At 48.3% G+C, this 16,351-nt stretch overlaps 1 protein-coding gene across 23 annotated transcripts in view; it reads left to right on the forward strand.

Annotated features, from left to right (window-relative positions):
- The window catches only part of RIMBP2 (RIMS binding protein 2), a 2,252,680-nt gene that overhangs the window by 1,425,831 nt on the left and 810,498 nt on the right, over positions 1-16,351 (forward strand). For all 23 annotated transcript variants that reach the window (XM_069620091.1, XM_069620095.1, XM_069620096.1 and 20 more), the window contains one exon: positions 6,704-6,808. In XM_069620091.1, the coding sequence (XP_069476192.1) occupies positions 6,704-6,808 (105 nt within the window). The remainder of the gene's footprint in view (positions 1-6,703; positions 6,809-16,351) is intronic.

A 16,351-nucleotide genomic window follows, 5' to 3' on the forward strand; every position in this document is an offset into this window, starting at 1 on the left:
GAATCCAGGCTTTGGCCTTGTGACCTGCTGAGACATCCCAGAATCCAGGAATCAGCCCTGTGCCCTATTGAGATATCCCAGAATTAAGGGATCGGCCCAGTGGCCAGCTCAGATATCCCAGAATCGAGGGATCAACTCTGTGTCCTGCTGAGATATCCCATAATCCAGTGATCGGCCCTGTGTTCTCCTGAGATGTCCCAGAATCCTGGGATCAGCCCTGTGTCCTGCTGAGATATCCCAGAATCAATGGATCTGCCATGAGTCCTGCTGAGATATCCCAGAATCCAGGGATTGGCCCTGTGTCCTGCTGCGATATACTAGAATCCAGGGATGGGTCCTGAGTCCTGCTGAGATATCTCAGAATCCAGGGATCTACCTTTCTGAGTCTTGCTAAAATATCCCAGAATCCAGGGATCATCCCTGTGTCCTGCTGAGATATCCCAGAATCCAGGGATCAGCCCTGTCTCCAGCTGAGATATCTCAGAATACAGGGACCAGCCCTGAGTGCTGCTGAGATATCGCAGAATCCGGGGATCAGCCCTGTGTCCTGCAGATATCCCAGAATCCAGGAATCGGTACTGTGTCCAGCTGAGATATGCCAGAATCCAGGGATCGATCCTGAGTCCTGCTGAGATATCCCAGAATCCAGCGATTCGCCCTGTGTCCCTCTGAGATCCCAGAATCCAGGGATTGATCCTTCTGAGTCCTGCTGAGCTATCCCAGAATCCAGGAATCAGCTCTGTGTCCTGCTGAGATATCCCAAAATCCAGGGATCGGCCCTGAGTCCTGCTGAGATATCCCAGAATTCAGGGATCAGCCCTGTGTCCTGCTGAGATACCAGAATCCAGGGATCAGCCCTGAGTTCTGCTGAGATATCCCAGAATCCGTGGATCAGCCGTGTTTTCTGCTGGTATCCCAGAATCCAGGAATTGGCACTGTGTCCAGATGATATATCCCAGAATCCAGGAATTGACTTTTCTAAGTCCTACTGAGATATCCCAGAATCCAGGGATCAGCCCTGTGTTCTGATGAAATGTCCCAGAATCCAGGGTTCGGCTCTCTGTCCTGCTGAGATATCCCATAATCCAGAGACCAGCCCTGTGTCCTGCTGAGATATCCCAGAATCCAGGGGTCAGCCCTGGGTCCTGCTGAGATATCCCAGAATCCAGGGATCAGCCCTGTCTCCAGCTGAGATATCCCAGAATCCAGGGATCAGCCCTGAGTGCTGCTGAGATATCCCAGAATCCGGGGATCAGCCCTGTGTCCTGCAGATATCCCAGAATCCAGGAATCGGCACTGTGTCCAGCTGAGATAGGCCAGAATCCAGGAATCGATCCTAAATCCTGCTGAGATATCCCAGAATCCAGCGATTTGCCCAGTGTCCTTCTGAGATCCCAGAATCCAGGGATCGATCCTTCTGAGTCCTGCTGAGCTATCCCAGAATCCAGGGATCAGCTCTGTGTCCTGCTGAGATATCCCAAAATCCAGGGATCGGCCCTGAGTCCTGCTGAGATATCTCAGAATTCAGGGATCAGCCCTGTGTCCTGCTGAGATACCAGAATCCAGGGATCAGCCCTGAGTTCTGCTGAGATATCCCAGAATCCGTGGATCAGCCCTGTTTTCTGCTGATATCCTAGAATCCATGAATTGGCATTGTGTCCAGATGATATATCCCAGAATCCAGGAATTGATTTTTCTAAGTCTTACTGAGATATCCCAGAATCCAGGGATCGGCCCTGTGTTCTGATGAAATGTCCCAGAATCCATAGATCAGCTCTCTGTCCTGCTGAGATATCCCATAATCCAGGGATCAGCCCTGTCTCCAGCTGAGATATCCCAGAATCCAGGGATCAGCCCTGAGTGCTGCTGAGATATCCCAGAATCCGGGGATCAGCCCTGTGTCCTGCAGATATCCCATAATCCAGGAATCGGCACTGTGTCCAGCGAGATATGCCAGAATCCAGGAATCGATCCTAAATCCTGCTGAAATATCCCAGAATCCAGCGATTTGCACTGTGTCCTTCTGAGATCCCAGAATCCAGGGATCGATCCTTGTGAGTCCTGCTGAGCTATCCCAGAATCCAGGGATCAGCCCTGAGTTCTGCTGAGATATCCCAGAATCCGTGGATCAGCCCTGTTTTCTGCTGATATCCCAGAATCCAGGAATTGGCACTGTGTCCAGATGATATATCCCAGAATCCAGGAATTGACTTTTCTAAGTCCTACTGAGATATCCCAGAATCCAGGGATCGGCCCTGTGTTCTGATGAAATGTCCCAGAATCCAGGGATCAGCTCTCTGTCCTGCTGAGATATCCCATAATCCAGGAAACGGCACTGTGTCCAGCTAAGATATGCCAGAATCCAGGGATCGATCCTAAATCCTGCTGAGATATCCCAGAATCCAGCGATTTGCCCTGTGTCCTTCTGAGATCCCAGAATCCAGGGATCAATCCTTCTGAGTCCTGCTGAGCTATCCCAGAATCCAGGGATCAGCTCTGTGTCCTGCTGAGATATCCCAGAATCCAGGGATCAGCACTGTCTCCAGCGGAGATATCCCAGAATCCAGGGATCAGCCCTGGGTGCTGCTGAGATATCCCAGAATCCGGGGATCAGCCCTGTGTCCTGCAGATATCCCAGAATCCAGGAATCGGCACTGTGTACAGCTGAGATATGCCAGAATCCAGGGATCGATCCTAAGTCTTGCTGAGATATCCCAGAATCCAGCGATTTGCCCTGTGTCCTTCTGAGATCCCAGAATCCAGGTATCGATCCTTCTGAGTCCTGCTGAGCTATCCCAGAATCCAGGGATCAGCTCTGTGTCCTGCTGAGATATCCCAAAATCCAGGGATCGGCCCTGAGTCCTGCTGAGATATCTCAGAATTCAGGGATCAGCCCTGTGTCCTGCTGAGATACCAGAATCCAGGGATCAGCCCTGAGTTCTGCTGAGATATCCTAGAATCTGTGGATCAGCCCTGTTTTCTGCTGATATCCCAGAATCCAGGAATTGGCACTGTGTCCAGATGATATATCCCAGAATCCAGGAATTGACTTTTCTAAGTCCTACTGAGATATCCCAGAATCCAGGGATCGGCCCTGTGTTCTGATGAAATGTCCCAGAATCCAAGGATCAGTCCTGAGTCCTGCCTAGATATCCCATAATCCAGAGATCAGCCCTGTCTTCTGCTGAGATAACCCATAATCCAGGGATCAGTCCTGAGTCCTGCCTAGATATCCCATAATCCAGGGATTGGCCATGTAGCCTGCTGATATATCCCAGAATACAGGGATTGGCCCAGTGTCCTGCCGAGATATCCCAGAATCCAGGGATCAGCCCTGTGACCTGCTGAGATATCCCATAATCCAGGGAAGGTCCCTGTGTCCTGCTGAGATATCCCAGGTCCAGAGGGTCAGCCCGGTGTCCTTGGAGGTGTCGAATGGTATCAGCCTGATGTCCTGCTGAGATGTCCCAGGTCCAACGGGTCAGCACGGTGTCCTTGGAGGACATCAACACCAATGGTATCAGCCTGATGTTCTCCTGAGATATCCCAGGTCCAACAGGCCAGCCCGGTGTCCTTACAGGACATCAACACCAATGGTATCAGCCTGACGTTCTCCTGATACATCCCAGGACCAACGGGTCAGCCCTGTGTCCTTGGAGGACATCAACACCAATGGTATCGCCCTGGTGTCCTCGTGAGACATGGCAAGTCCAACGGGTGAGCCCAGTGTCCTTGGAGGACATCAACACCAATGGGACCTCAGACCTAGCATTGAGCAGAGTCTGACTTCTATACTGGTAAAATGTATGTGCTTGATAGGGCAGACATATGTCATTTGAGACATGGAAGCTGGCAGGACCACCTCAGTGCCCTTTAATGTATCTGGGTTGGGGTGGGCAGCACCGTGAGACTTCTGGAGGCAATGGTCAGTCCCGTGGCCTGTGCAGCCTCTGAGACCAATGGGATCAGCACAGTGATCTGAGGTCAGCTGAGTCATTGATGTGCCCTCTCAGACCAGGGTGGATGGCTCTATGACCGGGTGCCTGTAGAGGTCATCTCTGTATCTTCTCAAATATCAAAGGCCCTTGTGTTGCATTCACATCAGTGTTTCCAGTCAGATTTGTGCAGCTTCTGCCAACTTTCATTTAGACCATGGCTTGTGACTGGGTTTGTAATCTTCTGTCACTGGACTATGAAGGGAAGGAGGAGTCATCTTAAAATTGGCCAAATAGTTATCCCAGGTCCAAAGGGTCAGCCCGGTGTCCTTGGAGGTGTCCAATGGTATCAGCCTGGTGTTCTCCTGCGATATCCCAGGTCCAACGGGCCAGCCTGGGGTCCTTACAGGACATCAACACCAATGGTATCAGCCTGGTGTCCTTCTGTGATATCCCAGGTCCAACGGGTCAGCCCAGTGTCCTTGGAGGAAATCAACCCCAATGGTATCAGCCTGGTGTCCTGCTGAGATATCACGGTCCAACGAGTCAGCCCGGTGTCCTTGGAGGACATCAACACCAATGATATCGTCCTGGTGTCCTCGTGAGATATCACAAGTCCAACGGATCAGCCCGGTGTTCTTGGAGGACATCAACACCAATGGTATAAGCCTGGTGTCCTGTTGAGATATCCCAGGTCCAGCGGGTCAGCCCGGTGTCCTTGGAGGACATCAAAACCAATGGGACCTCAGACCTGGGATTGAGCAGAGTCTGTCTTCTATACTGGTCAAATCGATGTGCTTAATAGGGCAGACATATGTCCTTTGAGACGTGGAAGCTGGCAGGACCACCTCGGTGCCTTTGATGTATCTGGCTTGGGGTGGGCAGCACCATGAGACTTCTGGGGGCAATGGTCAGTCACGTGGCCTGTGCAGCCTCTGAGGCCAATGGGATCAGCACAGTGATCTGAGGTCAGCTGGGTCATTGATGTGCCCTCTCAGACCAGGGTGGATGGCTCTATGACCGGGTGCCTGTAGAGGTCATCTCTGTATCTTCTCAAAGATCAAAGGCCCTTGTGTTGCATTCACATCAGTGTTTCCAGTCAGAGTTGTGCGGCTTCTGCCAACTTTCATTTAGACCATGGCTTGTGACTGGGTTTGTAATCTTCTGTCACTGGACTATGAAGAGAAGGAGGAGTCATCTTAAAATTGGCCAAATAGGTATCCCAGGTCCAAAGGGTCAGCCCGGTGTCCTTGGAGGTGTCCAATGGTATCAGCCTGGTGTTCTCCTGCGATATCCCAGGTCCAACGGGCCAGCCTGGGGTCCTTACAGGACATCAACACCAATGGTATCAGCCTGGTGTCCTTCTGTGATATCCCAGGTCCAACGGGTCAGCCCAGTGTCCTTGGAGGAAATCAACCCCAATGGTATCAGCCTGGTGTCCTGCTGAGATATCACGGTCCAACGAGTCAGCCCGGTGTCCTTGGAGGACATCAACACAATGATATCGTCCTGGTGTCCTCGTGAGATATCACAAGTCCAACGGATCAGCCCGGTGTTCTTGGAGGACATCAACACCAATGGTATAAGCCTGGTGTCCTGTTGAGATATCCCAGGTCCAGCGGGTCAGCCCGGTGTCCTTGGAGGACATCAAAACCAATGGGACCTCAGACCTGGGATTGAGCAGAGTCTGTCTTCTATACTGGTCAAATCGATGTGCTTAATAGGGCAGACATATGTCCTTTGAGACATGGAAGCTGGCAGGACCACCTCGGTGCCTTTGATGTATCTGGCTTGGGGTGGGCAGCACCATGAGACTTCTGGGGGCAATGGTCAGTCACGTGGCCTGTGCAGCCTCTGAGGCCAATGGGATCAGCACAGTGATCTGAGGTCAGCTGGGTCATTGATGTGCCCTCTCAGACCAGGGTGGATGGCTCTATGACCGGGTGCCTGTAGAGGTCATCTCTGTATCTTCTCAAAGATCAAAGGCCCTTGTGTTGCATTCACATCAGTGTTTCCAGTCAGAGTTGTGCGGCTTCTGCCAACTTTCATTTAGACCATGGCTTGTGACTGGGTTTGTAATCTTCTGTCACTGGACTATGAAGGAAAGGAGGAGTCATCTTAAAATTGGCCAAATAGGGGCACAGGTCCAGTTGCATTCTTATGCCACGCCATGACAGAGCGCTGACAATAGGACAAATAAAGAAGTGGGAGGGGCATATCCTCAAAATATGCCCTATTGTACCAGGAAAACCAACACACCATCAGGCGGTCAAGATGCCCACTGGTGATGACACCACCTTACCTTTGGGTCCTTAGAGAATACATATTGGCATGTGCAGACAGCTTGATCTTTCCTGCTTTTTAGATTGTAGAGTCAGTGACACTGATCATGCACATGCCATGAGAACGTTCATTTTGTGGTGTGGTCTACACACTTGATCATTGCTGGTCCTGGTTGAGATTTGCAGACATTGCCAACCTCCGATACTACTCTCTGATGCGTTGGCAGACAGTCTTAGGCCGATGGTAACATGCTATATATTCTTGGACATTTCTGTGTCTCTATATGTTGCTTTCGGCATCTTGGTGGTGCTTGTTGGCCGGTTCCATGCGCCTGTGGCTCGATCGCATGTCTCTTGCTCTTCTGCCTGCTTGTCGATTCCTCCAGTGCATGCCTTTCTTGCCACTTCTATGCGCCTGTTGCGCTGTTGTCTTAGCCTCACAGGCTGATGGTGCTTTGCTAACTGTCTCTTCTTTCCCCTGAACAGCACATGCGCGAGGCTGCTGAACGGCGGCAACAACTCGAAGTAGAGCATGAGCAAGCCTTGGCTGTCCTCACCGCGAAGCAGCAGGAGATTGAAGTATTGCAGAAGGTAAGAGGCCATCGTGCGGTGGGAAGGAGACGTGGTGAGACATCTAGGACTCCTGGGTTCTGCAGGCTATGGGACATCAATGGGTTGTGTCCTGTCATATCATCAAAGGTCCTGTGTGTAGCTTAACAGGACAGGTCTAGGGGAACAAGTCTGTATGCTGTGCAACATCTCAGGTCCAGAGGTTCCATTGTGTGTGTTGTGTGAGACATCCTAGGCTTGGAGGGTGCAACCCAAGTGATACATTAGGGACTACATGAAGTGTCACAGGGTGGCATCTCGTGTTTTTAAGCATTAATACTGTGTGTTGGGAAGCACTGAGGACTGGCTGGGAGTGCCTGCATGAGACATCTCAGGTCATGAGAGTGAATCATATAACTGTGAATGATTTAAGGGTAATGTGGTGCTTCCTATGGCTGGTCAGATATTTTGAACTGTGGCGCAGTTCTGGGTCCATGAGACACATTTCATGCAAACGGATGACTACCCAGTGTGCTGTGCAATATCCCAAGCCTAAGTGATTAATTCTGTATGGTAGGCTCGGAGTGAATGCTGTATGCCGGGAGACATCTCAAACCTGGAACTGAATGCTGAATGCTGAGAGACATCTGAGCCCTGAGAGTGAATGCTGTATGCTGGAAGACATCTGAAGCCTGCGAGTGAATTCTGTATGCTGGGAGACATCTGAAGCCTGGGAGTGAATGCTGTATGTGGGGAGACATCACAGGCCTGGGAGTGAATGCTGTATGCTGAAATACATCCCACGCTGGGGAGTGAATGCTGTATGCTGGGAGACATCGGAACCCTGGGATTGAATGCTGTATGTGGGGAGACATCACAGGCCTGGGAGTGAATGCTGCATGTGGGGAGACATCACAGGCCTGGGAGTGAATGCTGTATGCTGGGAGACATCCCAAGCTGGGGAGTGAATGCTGTATGCTGGGAGACATCTCAAGCACTTACACATATCTGCCCACTTCTCCACTGAGGCCATTACATGGATTAGATCATTCCTTAACGGCAGAACCATGAGGGTTTTCTCGCCTACAGATGCAGCCGACCCCATACCCATCACCTGTGGTGTACCTCAGGGATCCTGTGTCTCCCCTACACTGTACAATATATTTACCAAACCCCTTCTCGATGATCTGGATCATCTAGGTATCACATACAGTAACTGTGCAGATGATACCCAGATCCTCCTTCCGCTTTCTGGAGATTATGGGAAGGATTTGGCCTTGGTGAATAGAGTGTACATCATCATCCAGGCATGGATGGCCACACACGGTCTATGCCTGAATGATGATAAAACTGAACTTATCACCTTGGACACCACTGCTAGCCTAAAGAAATTAAGCCCGGCCTACTCAACTTTCATGATTGATGGCAACACTGTTAGGGTGGGACATGAAGTTAAACATTGGGCTTCTACCTGGATTCCAATTTCTCCTTCAATAGACAGGTGAACTCACTAGCCTCCTCCACGGCCTACACGTGCAAATTGATCCGTGCAGCCAAACCTTTTCTATCTAATACCAGCTGCTTGACCCTTGCCAGAGCCCTTATACTGTCCCGTCTGGACTACTGCAAAGCTCTTTATCTTGGGTCCCCCAAAGCCACCACTAGCAAACTACAAATTCTCCAGAATAACGCACTTAGAGCGGCTCTGGGCATCTCTAGAAGAGATCATATCTCAGTATATAGCCAACAGAACAACTGGATCCCCATCAAAGATATAATCTCCCTAAAAACTGCTTCACTCACCCACAAGGCCCTCAATAACGCCGCCACTATCTACCTGATTGACAGATTCCACAGACAGACCTCTCAGAGACCGACAAGAACAGCATGCAAAGACTGCCTCTCCGTCCCCAATTACAAACGCTCCACCATAGGAGGCAACAGCTTCCCAGTGAAAGCGGCTAAACTGTGGAACTCCCTACCACCTACTCTCAGAATGGACCTACCCTACCAAAATTTCCGATCCAAGATTATCTCCTCGGCTGAAGACGCAAGTCCTCTAAACGCATCAAGCCTAAGTCTTGTACCCCCTTCTGCCATCCGGATATAGTGTACTCACATATGTTAACCTGTATATATGTATAGATTCCTTTGCTATTATCATGTTGTGTATTTGTGTATGTATATAGTATTACTGTTGCAACTAAGCTTTGCAAATTCTTGTAACTGCTGTGCCTTGTTACCCTAGGGTATTCTGGCACATTACAAATAATAAACAAAAAAACAAACAAACAAGCCTGGAGTGAATGCTGTACGCTGGGAGACATCTCAAACCTGGAACTTAACGCAGTGTGCTGGGAGACATATAAGCCCTGGGAGTGAATGCTGTATAAGGGGAGACATCTCGAGCCTGGGAGTGAATGCTGTAAGCTGGGAGACCTCTCAAGCCGGGGAGTTAATGATGTATGCTGGAAGACATCTGAAGCATGGGTGTGAATGCTTTATGCAGGGAGAAATATCAAAAGTGGGAGTGAATGCTGTATGTATTATGGGAGACATTTCAAGCCTGGGGGTGTATGCTATATGCAGGGAGACATCTAAAGCCTGGGAGTGAATGCTGTATGCTGGGAGACATCTCAAGCCTGGGAGTGAATGCTGTATTCAGGGAGACAACTAAAGCCTGGGAGTGAATGATGTATGCTGGGAGACATCTCAAGCCTGGGAGTGAATGCTGTATTCAGGGAGACATCTAAAGCCTGGGAGTGAATGCTGTATGCTGGGAGACATCTCAAGCCTGGGAGTGAATGCTGTATTCAGGGAGACAACTAAAGCCTGGGAGTGAATGATGTATGCGGGGAGACATCTCAAGCCTGGGAGTGAAGGCTGTAGGCTGAGAAACATCTGAAGCCTGAGAGTAAATGGTGTGTACCGGGAGACATCTTAAGCCTAGAAGTGAATGCTGCATGCTGGGAGACATTGCAAGCCTGGGAGTGAATGCTTTATGCTGGAAGACATCTGAAGTCTGGGAATGAATATTGCATGATGGGAAAAATTGCAAGCCTGGGAGTGAAAGCTGTATGCTGGGAGACATCTCAAGCCTGTGAGTGAATGCTGGGAGACATCTCAAGCCTGAGAGTAAATATTGTGTGCCGGGAGACTTCTCAAGCCTGTGAGTGAATGCTGGGAGACATCCCAAGCCTGGGAGTGAATGCTGTGTGCTGGGAGACATCTGATGCCTGGGAGTGAATGCTGAAGGCTGGGAGACATCTCAAGCCTGGGAGTGAATGCTGTATGCTGGAGACATCTCAAGCCTGGGAGTGAATGCTGTATGTGGGGAGACATCACAGGCCTGGGGGTGAATGCTGTATGCTGGAATACATCCCAAGCTGGGGAGTGAATGCTGTATGCTGGAGACATCTCAAACCTGGGAGTGACTGCTGGGAGACATCTCAAGCCAGAGAGTAAATGTTGTGTGCCGGGAGATTTCTCAAGCCTAGTAGTGAATGCTGTATGCTGGAGACATCTCAAGCCTGGGAGTGAATGCTGTATGTGGGGAGATATCTCAAGCCTGGGAGTGAATGATGTATACTGGGAGACATCTCAAGCCTGAGAGTGAATGCTGTATGTGGGGAGATATCTCAAGCCTGGGAGTGAATGCTGTATGCTGAGAGACATCTCAAGCCTGGGAGTGAATGATGTATACTGGGAGACATCTCAAGCTTGGGAGTGAATGCTGTATGCTGAAAGACATTCCAAAATAGGTGGGGGTTATCCTGTGAAATATATATGCCATAGCGGCTGTGACAGATCCAATGTCTCACTGGTCAGTCCTGTGTGTTGTCAGATATTTCAGTTGAAAGGGTGCAATGGTGTGTGCTGAAGGATCTCAATGGCTTTTTTATTTATTTATTTAAGATTTGTAGAGCGCACCTAACCTGTAGGTATATGGGCGCAGGAAAGCAGGGCAATACAATTTACAGGTGTTAACACGGGCAACAATGTAAGGCATAGGATTTACAAGTAGCAAGCATATGCATCTTTGCAATCAATAAGTATTTACAGGCACATTATACAGTGATAAGGTTCTCAATGCTCCGGTCATTTGTACAAGAAGAATAGTAGGCAGTGTTTGGCGAATACTCCCGCTGTGGGGGGCTACAGCTTGGATGTGAGGAGCCAGGTGTTGAGTCTTCTGCGGAATGAGGAGTGGGGGGGTTCAGCTCTTTAAAGTCTAGATGAGTTGTGTGAGCGAGGCGTCCTCCAGCAAAGATCTCAAAATGAATGGAGTGGGGCCTGTATCCAGGTGAGATGCACAAAGCAGGGAAATCAGTCCTTTGTCCTGGATTGGGGGGGTGGGGAGGGTGTCATGCAAAGTATCTCGGGGCAATGGTCAGTCCTCAGCCCCGCAGAGCTTGTGAGACCAACAGGCCCAGCTCTTCACCCTGAGGTCATTGCAGTGTCCTCTGAGAGGGTTAGGGCATTTGGGGTGACCTTTGGGGATAGCTGGATACAATGGGACAGCGCTGTGTTCATCTTGTGTGTTGTGTGACTCTGAACTGGCTGGGAATGTCCGGCTTAAAGCGACTTGAAGCCATTTGAGTCAGCCGTGTTCCAGGCAAGGCGCCTGAGACGAAAAGGGTCACCTGAGGGCCCTGGTCAGCTGACACATCAGGGCTTTTGGGGTCTGTCATATGACCTTCAGAGGCATCAGCGACCAGTTTATCTGAAATGTGCCCTTGGGCAAAGAAATGGCGCAAATTAACTTGCCACCAGTTTGGAGTTTGTAGAAGACGGAATGGCAGAGACAGCCTCTAAAATCCTTTGCACTAGGACCCCTTTTTAAGATAAGGAGAAATGCAGTAAGTACATTTCTCTTTGTGTTACTCGGCAAACACAATAAAACCATAACAAGTAACAATTTCCTTGAGATATTAGTTTTAAGGGTTTTATTTAAGAAAATGCTCGAAAGACAACTTAAGGTTATATGAGACCGCAAAACTCAATGAAATAAGGTGGCAGGATGAAAGTGCAACCTGTCGGTGGGATTCACGCTTCACATCACTGCCATTGCACGGTCTCCAGCCACTCTGGCCGGTCTGAAAATATGGCAGGAGTTGCTCTGTTGAAAGGAGGAGAGTGAGCCTGCCCGAGTGCCTTTGCTGTGCTGTTGGTAGTTTCAGTTCGGAAAGACCTGTCACTGTGTGCAGGTGTGTTTCTCGGCGGTGGGGTCTGCGGGCATGCAAGGTATTTGCATCCATGTGGAAGGCCTTGTGTGTCCATGGCTTAAGGACGCATTGACCTTCTTGATAGTGTGTGAGTGTATGGAGGGGCTTTGGAGTTCTTCTGTTTGGTGTCAGTTTGGGGGCTGTTATAGGTGTGTGTGTGGGGCATGGCTTGTTTGCAGGTGTATGGAGATTTGTGGTATGGGTTATTCGGGGAAAGAGTGCAATCCTCTTGCATGCATGTAAGTCACTGTCGTGAAGGTAGCTTGTTGGGCACCTAGGACCCAGTGTGCTGTGGTCAGCTATGCTTGGCCTTTCTTTGAGAATAGCCTATGGCTTGTCAGTTAGCACGGCTAGACAACAGCCATGTTTTTACTGCTTTCCTGAAGGTCTGTTGTTCTTCCATTCAGTGTATTCCGAGGGGAAGGAGTTCCAGAGATGCTTGAAAATGCTGATCCACCATATTTTCTTTTCAAATAACGTTTGTGTTCAAGTCTTTTATCATTGCTAGACTGCAGGCCCTTCCTTAGGAACAGTCAAGCTAATACAGTAGGGAGTACCTTGGTTTAGACCTCAGACACTTTGTTGGGAACAATCTAGCTAAGACAGTAGGGAGTACCTTGCTTTAGACCTCAAGCACTTCCTTGGGAACAGTCTAGCTAAGACCATAGGGAGTACCTTGCTTTAGACCTCAGGCCCTTCCTTATGAACAGTCAAGCTAATACAGTAGGGAGTACCTTGCTTTAGACCTCAGACACTTCGTTGGGAACAATCTAGCTAAGACAGTAGGGAGTACCTTGCTTTAGACCTCAAGCACTTCCTTGGGAACGGTCTAGCTAAGACCATAGGGAGTACCTTGCTTTAGACCTCAGGCCCTTCCTTGGGAACAGTCGAGCTAATACAGTAGGGAGTACCTTGCTTTAGACCTCAGACACTTCGTTGGGAACAATCTAGCTAAACAGTAGGGAGTACCTTGCTTTAGACCTCAAGCACTTCCTTGGGAACAGTCTAGCTAAAACCGTAGGGAGTACCTTGCTTTACACCTCAGGCCCTTCCTTAGGAACAGTCGAGCTAATACAGTAGGGAGTACCTTACTTTAGACCTCAGACACTTAGTTGGGAACAATCTAGCTAAGACAATAGGGAGTAACTTGCTTTAGACCTCAAGCACTTCCTTGGGCACAGTCTAGCTAAGACAGTAGGGAATAGCTTGCTTTAGACGTCAGGCCCTTCCTTAGGAACAGTCTAGCTAAGACAGTAGGGAGTACCTTGCTTTAGACGTCAGGCCCTTCATTAGGAACAGTCTAGCTCAGACGTTAGAGAGTAACTTGCTTTAGACCTCAAGCACTTTGTTGGCAACAGTCTAGCTAAAACAGTAGGGTGTATCTTGCTTTAGTCCAAGTCTTGGGGACCGGTGTGGGGAATATGGATATCTAGGCAAGGGTGGAAGGGTACCTGTGGAGGTCTAGGAAAGTTCTAGGGTACCCCTTAGTTCAAACCCACCACCATCGCCCAGAGATTACTTTGAAAATATTATTGCATTGTGAGAACTATACTATCCTTGTTTGTTGATTTTTGAGCCATCTGTGCCAAAGATGTGACAAAGTCTCCACCCTTTGGTCAGGGGAGAGTCACACTGAGGACGTGGAGGTACCTCCCAGCTCCAGGATACCCAAGAGGTATCCTGGAAAATGTTGCCAACAGAAATGTAGTCAATGAAAATATCCTGGTGAAAATACCTCTAAGGTGAAAAAGTCACCAAGCAGAAAGGTGTTAAAATGCAGCTGAATAGTAGCCAGAACTTCAGTCGTTCTATGATAAATGGGCAGTAGCACCTTGGAGCGTATCTCATGCACAGAATGGAATTATCATAATAAAGGACCTCGGATCAAAATAACCGGACAGACTGAAAGAATATGGCAAAGTACTACTTTATTGTCAGCTCAAATAAAGTAGGGAAATCTGGTGACAATGCAAAATGCAGCTCACACTCTCGGTTACTTTTCTCTTACACAAAGACTTTATGATTTCGATGTATGTCAGCTACGATGCCATCATACACGGCAAACAGTAGCACCTATCAAGGGGAGGCATTGATTAGGAGAACATATTTACCTATAGTAAGTATAAGTGTTAATAACATGAGTGGCAGCCCCTTATCTAGTAGGCAGGCCTCGAAATACATATAATACTGAATATAAAACTAATAACAGCGGATTGGCTTCTGCAACATAGTTTAGCATGTCACTAAATAGCCACTCGTGATTGGTTGGCATACTCTCCCAACCTTGCACATTCAGCTCGCTAGCAGCACGTGAACAGCACGAAACCCTGGTACAGAGACCAACGTCAGACCCATGCCCACATTGGCTAATTAGCCTACCATCTCCCATCAGCTAGACCATGAGCCAAGATTTCTCCTTAGTTGAACTTGCTGGCTGTTTTCTTCTATAAGATTTTTAAGTGGGGCAGGGTACACCATTTTCTTCAGCTGAGGCTTAATAAATAGACCTTGTTTTCCAGTCTTGCATCACGTGTCAATAGACCATGAATTTGTCCATTTCAACCTGTTAGTTACTGCTATTTGATTTATTTTATGTTGGGTGCCATTACTCCTCTTGGCCTCTAGAGACTTGGTTGCTCCGTTTTACTTGTGCTTTCTGCACTCTTTATTGTCCAACACATGGCACTTGCAGATGTTTTCGATTCAACTTTAAGAGAAATGAGCCATTTGTTCATAGCTTATCCTGGTTAACTCCTTTTGTGCTTTCCAATGATGTCTTTCTGTGTCATCCTTAGTCTTAGTAAACAGATGTTCTTTGTTCCTCACAGGAATCTGTTTTCTGCAGCGTTTCTATTTTGCGGCCCTGGTTTGTCTCTGAGGTAGTTTTGACACAATCCGACGTCCATCTTTCCATCATGGCCGCTTCCCTCACGTTATAGTTTCTTCAGCAGTAAGCTTCTATGTAAGTCATCGTCCTTGCATTTCTGCATATATACACTTGTTGAGCTTCATCTCACTCGTCTTCTCGGCATAGATGATTTCTTCATCTCTTTATACTTGATTACTTTGTTACTTGGATTACACCTTCATTTTTTGAGTATTCTTATATTGTGTCTTCCCTTTATAACGTCACTTTACTCTCATCTGTTCGAATTTACAGCTCTTCGATGTCCGATGGTGTATGTTGACATCCTTCCACCACTTCAGTGCGAGGGTACTTTTGATATGGTTGTCTGAGTGCATAACGTCTCACATATCTTCAGGGAGGTTGGAGAGGGCTGGTCATGTTGGCATCGGATAGGTGTTAGGATAAACCTAGGGTTTGGGGTAGATTAAGCATTAGGGCAAGCGTTAGAGTTGGGGTTAGGGTAATGGTAAGGTTAAGATTAGAGTAAGAGGTTGGGCTAGGGAAAGGGGTGAGCTTCTCACTGGATTGCAGTTGTGTTCACTATTCAACTTCTATTTGGTGTTTTGCATTGAGTCACACGTAAATACAGTGCCTTAGCGCACCGCAGGGTAGCTTTGTGCTAGGGTTCAGTGTAGAACATATGTTGGAAGGCTAAGGGTGAGCAATGGAGTAGGTGTTATTCTGGAGGTTTTATTAGAGGTTTGGGTCATTGGTAGGTGTACAGCCGTGTATTTTTTTGTATTTGAACATAGCTCTTTGCAACCTTATTGCTGGAAACACTTTAAAAAAATGTAGTCATTCAATGCAGGCAATACAAACTACTTTTTGCTGACTACTTTTTCATACGACTTCATTTTCCTGGTAACATTTTTACACAGAACACCACAAGGCTGAGGTAGCAAAGAAAAGAAACCTCTATTGTATGAAAGGACTCAAAGCTCCCTACAGACAGACCCGATCCATCTGACGTTGGGAGGAATAGGAGTGGGCAAAATGGCTCCATTTTGTTCTGCAGGGAAATGGGCGAATTCCAGGCAAAATTTGCTGCTCCACCAATTGTGCATGCTGAGTGGAATTTACAGTTTGTGACCTTTTAATGCCTGAAATTTTATTTTGTACACTATCGTTTTTTGAAAAACGAAATGCCAGGTATTTTGCTCCCTTAAATATTGTTTTTGGCCAAACGTCTGTAATTGTGTGTGTTTCGGACACATATAAAAATGACCTTTCGGAGAAAAAATAAATGCCAAAAAAACACAAACTGTTGTAGTGGAAAAGGTAGAAAACAACCCAGCCGGCAGCAGTGGAATAATTGCGTTTCACGGCGGTGATCTCACCGCCCCCCCCCCCCTTAGGGAGTAAATCACCCCCTATGAAATCGAGGCTTTAGGGAGCGGGACCCCCTTTTCTTCCTTCGGCCCCGCTGTCCAAGGAGACATATTCTATTAGGGG

Source organism: Ambystoma mexicanum, chromosome 10 (assembly GCF_040938575.1).
Source record: "Ambystoma mexicanum isolate Mex_15411 chromosome 10, UKY_AmexF1_1, whole genome shotgun sequence".
Taxonomy (NCBI): domain Eukaryota; kingdom Metazoa; phylum Chordata; class Amphibia; order Caudata; family Ambystomatidae; genus Ambystoma; species Ambystoma mexicanum.